Source organism: Notamacropus eugenii, chromosome 4 (assembly GCF_028372415.1).
Source record: "Notamacropus eugenii isolate mMacEug1 chromosome 4, mMacEug1.pri_v2, whole genome shotgun sequence".
NCBI lineage: Eukaryota > Metazoa > Chordata > Mammalia > Diprotodontia > Macropodidae > Notamacropus > Notamacropus eugenii.
This window is the reverse complement of record NC_092875.1, coordinates 89,284,478-89,296,906: the sequence shown is the minus strand read 5'-3', so window position 1 is coordinate 89,296,906 and position 12,429 is coordinate 89,284,478. Positions and strand designations below refer to the sequence as shown.

At 44.3% G+C, this 12,429-nt stretch overlaps 1 protein-coding gene across 4 annotated transcripts in view; it reads right to left on the bottom strand.

Moving 5' to 3' along the window:
* Positions 1–12,429, bottom strand: part of ZC3H3 (zinc finger CCCH-type containing 3) — a 519,902-nt gene that overhangs the window by 29,720 nt on the left and 477,753 nt on the right. For all 4 annotated transcript variants that reach the window (XM_072602834.1, XM_072602837.1, XM_072602835.1 and 1 more), the window contains exon 10: positions 3,943–4,127. In XM_072602834.1, coding sequence (XP_072458935.1) covers positions 3,943–4,127 — 185 coding nt within the window. The remainder of the gene's footprint in view (positions 1–3,942; positions 4,128–12,429) is intronic.

Genomic DNA, 12,429 nt, shown 5'->3' with positions numbered 1-12,429 from the left:
ACACCACTTCTAAAAACTGGCTGTTTGCTAAACCCTTCTTTTCTTGCCTTTCAAATGGTTTTGAGAACTGTCCTTATCCTTTTTCTTTCAGGAATAAAAGATTGAGAACCCAACAACCCCCATTTTATAGATAAGATTTGGAGAAGAACAGGGTCACAAAGACTGTGACAGAGCCAGGAACTGAATTCAGATCCTCTGGCCCCAAATGCTTCACTAGTTTCATTTTACCTTGATCTTGTGATTTTGTGTTTCTCATCTGTTGTCGTTCAGCTGTCTGTCTGACTTTTTGTGATGCCATTTGGAGTTTTCTTGGCAAAGTTTGGTTTGCCATTTCCTTTTCTAATCATTTTACAGATGAGAAATTGAGGCAAACAGGGAAAAGTGACCTGCCCAGCGTCACACGGCTAGTAAGTGTTTGGGGCAGGATTTGAACTCATGAAGAGGAGTCTTCCTGACTCCTGGTCCAGCACTCTAGCCACTGTGCCACTTAGCTGTCTCTCATTCCCCACCTCTAAGCCTATCCTTAACTACACAGCTCCAACACTAAACATGTTGAGACTGGGATGCTGATGTTCTAAGCCTCCTTGTCCTCTCCAGGATGAAGCATAAGTGTGGCACAGTATGACTGACAATACTCTCAGATTCATGATTTCCTTGATCTCGGTTTTTTTTGAACTCATGAACATGAAGAGTTTTCATGAAGACTCTAGTCGTCTTTGTGATCTATTGTGACTGAAAAACTCATTCCCCAGTGGCCAGCCTAGTGATGAACTTTTCTGTGCCTGGAGGGCAGACACAGAGTACATTACTAAGCCCATTCTGCAAACTTTTTTGGTTTATAGGGCCGTCAAGAGTTTTTTGTTTTTGATGGCACAGACTCCCCCGTCTTTTGGAGAAGGTGGAGTGGAGGTGCTCCTTATGTAGCTACTAAGTAAACTGAATAAAGAAAATGGCAACTGAGCTAGAGTCTGATGGACAGAGATGAGGGGAGAAGACTCTGCAGGCTGGGGGAGTAGTATGGACACTGGTTTGGATGCCCAATGCATCTCTGAGAAATGAAAAGCTGGAGACAAAATAAGGTAGGTTTAAGCAAACAATGGGACTTAAAGTTGATTAGTATCAGAAGGCATGAAACAATGGACTAATGAATCTGGATTTTATCATGCAGCAGCACTGCCACTACTACTACTGTCTTCATATGTGTATTCCATACTATAGCTTTCAAAGTGCTTTCACATCCTTTTTTACAGGATGGGGGCTGGGCAGGGATTGTTGTCACCTTATACAGATAAGAAAACATATTCAGGGGAAGGAAATGTGTCTGGATCATGGCATGTGGTAGGAAGGGGGATGTTTACAGTTATGACTCCAGGGTACAGGGATGTGAAATATACTTTTCTTTGCTGTTCCTTATCCCAGCTTGGTCTGGAGAGGGGCTGGTTCCAAAATCTAATACTCTGCAGTTTCCAAGTCAGGCCTGTTACCACAGACCCAAGCAAAAACAGTAGTAAAGACCAGGGACTGAGGCAGTAAGGACTCAAGAGTGAGTGCCAGTGTCCTCATGACTGGGCATTCATCAACAATGTCTCTTGGAGGAGTAGTGTATAATGTAATGACAAGAGTGTTGGATTTGAAGCCCGGCTCTGTCACTGAATTACGTGACCTTGGGCAAGTCGCTTCTGGATTATAGCTTCCTTGTCTTATCAGATGGCAACAGCTGACCTTGCCCTGTGCTCCCCTGGTGGAAGTGGTACCTGAAATGTCATCTCCATATGAGGCAGTGTGGGAGAGTGGACACATGGCTCAGAGTATCAGCTCAAGTCTGAGTTCCAGTTTAAGGTCACTCAACCCCTCTGAACCTCAGGCTCCTCATTGACAATAGGGGGATAGCACTTATGTTACCTGAGCTCCTACAGCTGATGTGAGGCAAACATACTGTAGTTCTTAATGAGTATTATTGCTATTATTTCTTCTGGCTAGAGCCAGTACTGTTCTACGAGGAAAGAGAAGGTGGAGGGAAGGGGAAGAGGGGCTTATGGGAGGGGATCTGTCTCCAGCATATTCGCTGACCTCCAGCAGGAAGGGACCTTATAGGTCAATATTTTACAGATGAGGAAACTGAGACCCAGAGAGGCAAAGTGACTTGCCTAAGTCAATATAGGCAGTAAGTGGCAGAATCAAATTTTGACTCCAAATCCAGCCCTTTTTCCACTTGTTCCAGGCTTTCCAATTCCCTCATCCGTAAATGAGGGCTCAAAGAACTGGTCTCCTGGAACGGGGAATGGTAAAGAAGACAATGGCACAGACAAGGTGGGGAAGGGCAGCTAGAGGGAAAAAAACCAGGAAAGCTCCACTGGACTGCTTAAAGTACCTGCCCATCCACTTTCCCCCAGGCATTCCTGGAGGATTTGGGCTCTACTCCCTCTGGATAAGTTTTAAGATCAGTCTAAAGTAAGGCCCTCAACTGGGTTGCTCTCTATTATACATAAGGTTATTGTGCTCTGGGCATATGCTCTCTATTATACATAAGGCAGCTCTAGAGATTTAGACGGGGTTTGGGATGTGGGCCAGGGTAGTCCCTCTCACAGTCCAGTCCTGGAAAGAAAGGCCAGGTAGTGCCTCCAAAGATCAGAGAATCAGAAGATCTCTATTAGTAAAGGTTCTTAGAAATAATTTAGACCAATATACTAATTTTCTAAATGGAGAAACTGAGGCCCAAAGAGGGGAAAAGTTTACCCAGTGTGGAACCCTACATATGTCAGATATTTCTAATTTATTTATCAATTTTGCTGATACTCCCCCCTTCTTCCTCTTTCTTCTCCTTCTTTCTCATTTCTTTCTTTTTTTAATTCTTTGTTATAGAGTATGATTCTCTGGCAAAAGGAAGAGAGATATAGGAGGAAATTTAGGTGACAAAAATATAAGATATTGATAAAAATATTTTTCAGAATTTTACTCACCTTCATGATCTAGCAATTATCATAACAATAGTAATAATAACATCAATTAGAATTTATATAGTGTTTTGTTTGCAAAGTACCGTACATGCTGGTTCATTTGATCTAGTAAAGCTAATAAATGGCAGAGTTGAAATTTGAATCTGGGTTTTCTTGGCAAAGATACAGGAATGATTGTCATTTCCTACTCCAATGAATTAAAACAAACAGAAGTTAAGTGACTTGCTTAGAGTCTGAGGCCAGATTTGAACTCAGGTCTTCCTGATGCTAGGCCCAGAGCTCTATCCATTGAGCCACCTGACAAAATATAAGTACAATGCAACATAGACAATACTCATTTGTGGCTTTCTAAGTCAATCTGCAGCCTTCAAGGACCCATTTCTACTTGAGTCTGACCACTGCTCTAGTCTACCGTTAAACTAGGAAATCCTCTGGGTCGCCATTGGATGAATAGGGTTATAATTCTCTGTTAGTAATCTTCACCAATGTAATACTAAGCCCTGCCAGGAAGTTCTTCCAGGTGTCCAACCCAGACTATGTGATTTTGCCAATGACCGACTAAGTGATTCTAGGCAAATTCCTTCTCTACTTCTTTAGGTCTCAGATCTGTCTCATTTGTAAAACAAAGGGACTGGGCTAGATAATAACTCAATTTCTGAAGTGACTTTAAAATTCACTAATTTTTTTTTAAAACACAAATCCTGTAAGCAGGCAATATAAGGATTATTCTCTTGATTTTTACAGATGATACTACTGTGTCTCAGAGGAAATATCTAAATTAGGGTTTTGTTATAAAAAAGTGACAGATCCATGATGACCTTAAAGCCTTCTGGTTTTCAGTTTTTAGACTTATGATTCACACTCCCCCTGGGAGAACTTCTACTTGCAGGAGAGGCTGGTCACAGGGCTAGAGTAGGGGGAGTGGCTTGGAACTGAGTTCCTGCTTTCCTTGGTTTGAGCCCCACTTCCATAGTCCCTTCCTTACCGGGGGCCAGCACTCCGCAATCTCCTCCACTTGGTGGGTGAGTCGTGGGTCTCAGGGGGCTGTGGAGGAGTAGACCGCCTGTTGAGGCGCTTCCTGGGCCGGTGGAGCAGCTGGCATTGTAGGCCTCTGGGGCAACTCCCTTTCCGGGAGAAGTCTGGGCACAGGAGCATATGTTTTTTCTTGCACTGTGGAAAAGGATAGCAGAGACTGAGTCAGGGCAATGAGAGAAGAAAAGGGGTAAGGTAAGACAATGCTGAGGAAGCAGGAGGAAGTGGTCAGAGCTAGAGTCTGAAGTCCTCATGTACATGGGTTTACTAGCTCTATACACTACTCCTCCCTTCCACTTGCCATCTCCAAGCATTCAAATGCTTCCTCTGGGAGAAGTCTACTCTGATCTCTTTAAAAGACTTTCTTCCTCAGACCCTACAAAGTTCTTTTTGGTACTTGATGCATTTTTCATGTAATATTTAATATTTTATCTTAACCCTTTAACAGACTGTGAGCTCCACACGGACAGGGACTATGTGTTATTTAAACTGTGTAACTTCCTCAGTGCCTTCTATACACTAAGTAGATCCTAGCAAATGTTTGTGGAATTAACGAATCCCCTTGCTAGACTGTAGGACTCCACTAGGGTAGGGGCTATGTCTTACTTTGCATAGCCCTCATTGCTCAGCACAGGTCTCTACCCATAGCAGCCACTTAATACATGTGTGAAGAATCTCTCTTCTAGATAATGTACTCCACGAGCGAGGAGTCTATCTAAAAAAGTCTCACCTAAGCTTTGTGTCTATCCCCTTGCCTGTTCGGGGTTCTAGGACCTCAATCAGTATCTGTTGAATGAATGAGCTTCTAAAATCCTCCATTCTTGAGGAACAATAGAGCATTATGTCCCAAGGCTACATTATGGGGAAGATAGCAGGAGAGAGAACTTACTGTGGCCCACAGTGGCCAGCAAAGGCCTTCTGGAAGAGGTGAGGAAAAATGGGCGGGATCTAGTAGGAGAAGGAGCTATTTCCATAAGATGCCCTAATATTTGTCCAAAACTTCTCCTATCCCTTCCATCTCCCACCAGTTCATGACAGACTCTAGTCTGTAGCCCTCTTTGTCAGACAGGCCCCAAGGAAGACTAGCAAAGGCAGGCATGAGGAAACTGAAGACCAGAGAGGTAAAGGGACCTTCCCAAGGTCACACAGGTGGTCAGGGACAGAGAGAGGTGGTAAGAGAGGAGGAATTGCTCAAATTCATGTCTTCTGACTCCAAAGCTAGTGCTCATTGCTCATCCAATCACAACGCCTCTTGGAATCTGCAACCAAATCTCCCTGCTGGTGGGTCTGCCTGCTTCAAGATTCTCTTTACTCAAATTCATTCTCCATTCAGCTACAAAAGTGTTTTTCCTAAAATGCAGGTCGTACTGTCCCCCTCCTACTCAATTATCTCCAGTGGTTCCCGATCATCTCCAGGATCAACTACAAAATGCTCTGTTTGGCACTGAAAACCCTTTATAACCCCTCCTACCTTTCTAGACTTCTTCCACCTTACTCCCCACTTTGATCCAATGATCCTGGCCTCCTGGCTGTCCCACCAACAAGACATCCCAACTCTCAGCTCTAGGCATTTCTCTAGCCGTCCCCATGCCTGCAATGTTCTTCTTTACTTCCCCCTACTGGTTCCCCTTAAGTCCTAACTAAGATCCCACCTTCTACAGGAAGCTATTCCTAATCCTTCTCCATTGTCTTCCTTCTGCTAATTATTTCTTATTTAGCCTGTATAGAACTCGTTTGTACATATTAGTTTTCTTGTTGTCTACCTCATTAGACTGTGAGCTGCTTGAGGGCAGGGACTGTCTCTTGCCTCTAGTACTATTCTTGGCACACAGTAGTCACTTAATAAATATTTACTGACTGAGTTATACCAAGTCAACTTCACATTTATATATATGTATATACACACATATATATATACATACATATACATGTGTATGTATGTATAAACATACATATTATACCACATGTATAGCTGAAAGTGAAGTGTATCAGACATCAAAGGCCCTTCTGGGGTCAGGTCTGGGTACTATCTGCCTCTTTCAGGGCCCATCTTCACCATGCTCTCCAGCAGAAATTAGTGTTAATGGTGCTGGTAAAGGAAAGAAAAAGAGTACAGCACTGCTAGGGGTGAGAATTGGGCAGGGAAAGAGACCTGTGCCTTCTGGCTCAGTGGGCAGAGCCCTTGGCACTCCCATGTGTGTCTGGGGATTCCCAGCTCTGGGGGACTGAAAAGGATGGCACTGGCTGGGCCTGGGGGCTGCCCTGGCCCACAACGTGTCAGTCATCAGGCTCTGAAAGGGAAGCTTTCCCAGCTCACTTGTTCCCTCCCTCCCTCCCTTCGGCCAGCACAGAACATGGCCAGTTATGAGCTGCTAATCCCTCCCATCAGTCCTGGGGATAACTTCCCTTTCTCCTGACCCGACTGCTCTTTCCTCACAAGTTTCAATGCCTAGGGAAGAGGCAGGAGGAGGTCCCTTGGTCACTGCCCCTTCTTTAGGCCTCAGATTATTCATCTGCAAAATGAGGAGGTTAGAATGCATGTTTTTAAAGATCCCTTCCAGTTCTAAATTTTATGACCTCTGTAGGGCTCAGTTTTCTTATCTGTAAAATAGAAGAACTGGGCTTGGTGTTTTCTAGGGTCCTTTCTAGCTCTAAATCCCAGGATTCCAGGATACAGTCTGAGAAAACTTTCATGGGGATGTTCCACTAGGCTTTAATTTAATCTGCTCTCTCACTTGTCCTAGAGGGCCTAGTGATAATAGCCTGGGTCTCTGGACACTTGGGAATGCCTATACTTGCAGGAAGGGAGGGAAAAGTGTTGATTCCCAGCCTTCTCCTTTCAGTCCGCAAGGAGGCCCAACAGGAGGGGACAGAATGAGAGAGGAGAGGGGCTAGGTCGGCTGAGGCCTGGGGCAATGCTGGATTGAGTGGCTAGGGTTGAGCCAAGGCCTGGCTCACCCGAAACCATCCACCTGTCATAGGGCAGCTAATTATATCCAGGCTGGGCCCCATGCCAACTGGCAGGTGGCTCCCAAAAAAGGAGGAGAAACCATGTCAGCCCAGGGGCCTTAGGCAAAGAAGAAAACAGACCTGGTCCAGTGTTGAGCCAACCCCCTACTCAGGCTACTCTAGTCTCCTTGAGGGTGTGTCCAGCCAGGCCTCAAGGAGCTATTTGTACAGCCTGCACAGAGAGGGGACCAACAAGCACAAAAATGTCTCTACAGTTTGTGGAATGAAAGGGGGGGCATCTCTGGTGAACTTTGGGGACAGAGTGCTGGAGCTCAGCTAGATTACACAATGTTTTAGATGGACAGGTCTTTAGAGGTCATCCAGTCCAATCCCTCCAAGACCCAAAGACAAGTGATTTGCCCAAGTGAAGAATCATAAGCCCCAGGGTTGGAATTGAAATCCCACCCTTTTCCTGTTATGCCAGAGTGCTAGAAAGAACATCTTCTTTTGGGGTGAAAGGCCAATCCTGTCTTTTCAGTTTTACCCCTGATACGTCTGTTGTAAGTGCTCCTGTGGTGACCTAGCATAATGTCAGTAGATGGCAGTGCTCTCTCTAGCCTCTCCTCATCTCTGCTTGATGAGCTTTTCCTTTTGCTTGAGAACTCCTCTTCCTTGAAGCCTTGCCTGATCTCACCAGCTGAAGTTATTTTTTCCTCCTCAAATTTCTTTTAACCCTTTATCAAGATCTTTCCTCTGCCTCTTCCTGGTCTCCTCTGTGTACTTGTGTATTAGTCCTGTTAGACTATAACAACTCCTTGGTGGCAGGAGAGATATTGCTTTGTCCTCTTTACATCTGGAGTCTGTTACTACAGCTCACTGCACACAAATACTAGGTGTTTAATGAATGTTGGTTGAATTAAACTGTACTGGACTGTATGGTGTACTGAAAAGGAAGCTGGCTAAGAATAAAACGAGTTGGGATGCTATCTTTGCTACTTAGAGCTCAGGTAAGTCACTGCCTCTCGGTGGGCCTCAGTCTCTTCATCTGTGAAACGACAATGAACTAGAAGGACATTCTATGGTACTTGAGGCTCTCAGGTTTAGGATTCTGTGGACCGAACTGATAAAGACACCAAATCAGGCACCAAGAGATACTGATAGGACTAGAAGAAAAGGAAGGTAATTAGAAATTAGGTGCAGATAATTAGAGAATACAGGGTGCAAAGCAACCTGAGGGACCAAGAGAAAGCTCAGGGCAAGGTCCTCTGGATCTGGTCCAAGCAGAAGCTATGATTCTGGGAACTTGCAAAGGTTAGGAAGGGCATCCGCCCAGGACAAGTTCCTTCACATGTTCATATTTAATGAGCCTTTAGGCTCCACACCACCATTTCTGGGAGGGCCTCTCTATTTTCTTTCCCAGTGACTGGCCCCTTCCACGTACTTCTAAAGTTTTTAGTGTTTTACTCAATAGTCAGGCCAATAGATGTTGTTCTCGTTTATGTCTAGTCTGTCAGATTACATTAGGAGCTCTTTCTCTTTTCCACCTAGCATTTACTATTAGGTCTGCCTAGGTACACAGTAACACAACTATGGGTGGACTGATACTATGTCTTGTGTGGAAAGGGACAGTAAGGACTGTGGTGTGTGTGGGGGGGTTGTGGCTAACTTTTACTGAGGACATAATGAAAAGAAGTCTTGGAAATGCCAAAGCAAAAGACTGTCCGTGAGGGACTTGAGGATGGCTATAGCTGGGCTGCTCATGGGCCTTCACTCCTAGCTCTGTGACTGACCTTGGGGTTAGGGATATCTTTGACAGAGCTTAAGGAAATGACGAAGAAACCATTCTGTCCTACTCAGACCAGTTTATCAGTTCTCCAGGTTCTGACGTCCAAACCTGCTGGCTCGGGTACTCTGGCTATGTTGCCACCCCAATATTAACCTAGAAATCCTCTCCCAGAGTGCCATCTATCCTTCTTACAGTGTCACAGCCATGCCATGTAGGCAAGAGAATGGCTTTTATCCCCTGTGAAGTTAAGGAACATTGGGTTCCTGGGGTCATAAGCAACAGTATCTCCTATTCCTAGGGCTCTTGCATTCACTATAGCACCTCAGGAAATGGTTCTCTTCCGATATTCCCAGAATTAGTTAACACTTTGATGGATGGGATTTTTATCAGTTTTACCAAGTCGCTGTCCCTCCATTACAACAATTCTCCTACTCCTGGGGCTCACACTCAGTTTAGATGACAAGTGTATGGGGTTTTACAAAGTCTTTGTCCTTTCATTACAATTACATTCTTAATTCTAAAGTGCTTTAAGATTTACAAAGAACTCTTCACACAACAGCCCTATGGGGGGTGTAGTAGAGGTTACTATTCTACACTTCAATTCTACAAACATCTCTTAAGTACTTCTTATGTGGAGAACAATGTTGGGTTCTGGAAAGGATACACAGTTTATTTAAAAAAAAAAAAAGGGAAACTAGAACACAAGACAAGTGGACTGGAGAGGGATTAAGACCTAATCTGTAAAGATTAGAGCACTGGTTCTTGAACCACTACATTTGAGCCTGAATCCAAGTCTGATATGTACTAGTCGGGTAAATCACTTCAATTTTCTGAGACTCAGTTAAGGAAACTGAGGCTTGGAGATGGAAATTGTCCTGCCCAGGACAACAAGGCTAGTATTTGTTATAGCCAGGATTAATGAACCATTCTGCCATCATGCTGAGTCTCTTGAACGTCACAACAGCTCTGTAAATAAAGTAGGACAGGAGTTATCATTCACATTTGATTAATGGAAAAACTTGGGGTCCAAGATTCCTAGTTGGGCGCACAATGAGTGTTTCATAAGGGTCAGGTGAGGTCAAGAACTAGGGTATCTCCAATCCAGAAAAATTTCAGTCCATGGTCAGCTGTGACCCTTCTCGCTTTCTGATTTGAGCAGTTTAAAGAGACATAGAGAACAGTGAATTCCTCATACCTCTAATACTAACAGTTCCTACTTCTTTAAGGCATCAAGCTTAACACTGGGCTTTCCCCACAACAACCTTGTAGTGTAAGTATTATTATTATAATTCCTCTATAGACAGGAGAAAACTGAGATTCTGAGAAGTTAAGTGACTTGCCTAGGAGCCCAGAGCTACAAGACAAAGAACATTTATTAAGTGTTTGCTGTGTACAGAGCCTTCCATGAGGGGAGAGGGAGGACACAAGGTTTAGATAAGGTCCCTGCTCTCAAGGAGCTCACAATCTAGCAGGGAGATAAGCAACAGTAAAGCTACTCTGTACTGGAGCCAGAACTGTAAAGTATAGCCCTCTTTCCTCTATACCACACTGATCTTAAGTAATGCCAAGTCTAGCATCTTTGCCTTCTGCATTGTGTATGTTCAAACCCAAGCTCATGGTCTTGCTCCTCAGATGTGCCCTGCCCCTTCTGTTGTTTATTTATACTGATGGGATCATCATACCCCCAATCATGGACTCTTGAAATCTTGCTGCTTCAAGCCTTCCACTAACACTTCGGATTGATGACACTAAGAGTCCTACTGATTCAACCTCAGAAATACTTTTTGCATCTGTTCCCCCCTTGCCATTTACCCTCCCCCACCCTGGCTCAGCCCCTTATCACCTGTGGCCTGTGCTACTACATCGCTGCCTGTTATCTCCCACTTCAATCACTGCAAATGCCATTGTGTCCCTCTTCCTTTCCTGCTCCAAAGCTTTCAGCACTCTGTTACGTACCACATAAAGTACAAATTCCTGTGTCTGGTTTGCAAGGGTCTTTACAAACTCGACTTCTCATTATCAGAGTTCCCCAGTGGGTTCAGCCTCTCAGATCCTCAAGGGTAGGTTCTGTGTTTCCTCCCTAAAATGGCAGTCTCCAGGAAGCCAGGGACCTTTTCCTACCCCAGGAGTTCCTGACGGCAAGGCTGTCTCATCCTCTATCTCTTCATTGCACTCTGATCACTAGGGACAACTGTCTGAGTCACTGCTGCCTCTCTTCCTTAGGTAAAATGGGTAAAGGAAGGGGCATAAGAAGGGCCATCTAGAGTCCTCAGGGTCAACCCCAATTCTGCCACAAGGGTCACAGGTGTGCAAGCCTCTCTGTGAGAGATCAGCATTCCACTTTTGAACTGGAAGGGCTCTTCTCATAGTATGTCCCAGATTGTGTTCCTATCAGAGGCCTTCCTTCCTATCCCCCAACCCCAGCCACAACCCCTCTAAATGTGAGGTCCTCCTACAGGAAGCCAATGCATCTCTTTTCAATCACTACTACCCCAAGACAGGTGGTTGGAGATCATAGGGTCACAGTATTTAGAGCAGACCCAGCTGAAACTCAGCAGATATTCTGGAGCCCAAGGCCCAGTGTTGTCAGAGGCGCTTAACGCATGTAAACCCGGCCAGTATGGATTTTATTTTATTATTTTTTTTTAAAGAAAGAATTCACTTACTAATCAGTTTGTTGACTGAGGATATGTGCTTCACATTATAGAAGAAACAAATTAAGCAGCTAATATAGCGCCCGGAAAACATCTGTTATACAAAGCCAAAATTAAAGAGAAACAAAATTAAGCTCCCTTTGTGGCTGGTTTTCATACAGCTGCACCGGACTATAAAAGAGCTATCAAAGGAAGTGCCATCCCCATCCATCAGTGAAGTGTGCATGGTGGAGCTCGCCAGACCCAGCCCACCAAGGGGAACTGTTTTTGGAGAAGAAAATCCAGAAACTCACAGAAGTTACAGCTCAAACTGGTGAGAGTGCTTGAGGCTGCACCAATGAGCCAATCACAATGGCAAGGCTACTCAAGGAGAGCTGCTCCATTACTGAGTGAGCAGGCAGGCAGATGCTTACCCCGTAGGCTTTGGGACAGAAACTTAAGTGGGCACAATGGGTTCTTAGTTTGTCCCAGGAAAATGTGCTATCAGGTGAAACGATGTAAACAGGGCAGTTAGAACAAGACTATGTTATACACATGAGAAATGCACAACTGAGTGCAGAACAGGACAGCTTCATTTGTGACTCTGTGGAGGAGTTTAGTGTGAATAAATTAGGAACTACAACAATAGGAGAATTCTCATTTCTATGGTGCTTTCCTGAACAACTCCCATAGAATATCACTCCCATTTAACAAAGAAGGAGACTGAAATTTATCAATGGTAAGAAGCCTATCCAAAGTCACACACACTTGGTAAGTGTTAGACAGTTAGAGTAAAGGTTCAAACCCAGTCCTTCCAAATTCCACACTCCTGATGCAAAATGACTTTGTTAGGGAATGAACAATTGGGTGCTGTGCCAGCCAATGTTCATAGGGAAGGAAAATGGGAGATACCCAGGCCCACTCACTTTTTGTTTTGATGACTAATAAATCAGGTGCTGATAATCTAATAAATAAGTAACAAATCCTAATCCCACCTCTTCCCTACACCAAGAATAGTGGTCTTTTTTTGAAACATTCCTACCTCAGACCTTACAGGTTAAAACATCAGAAA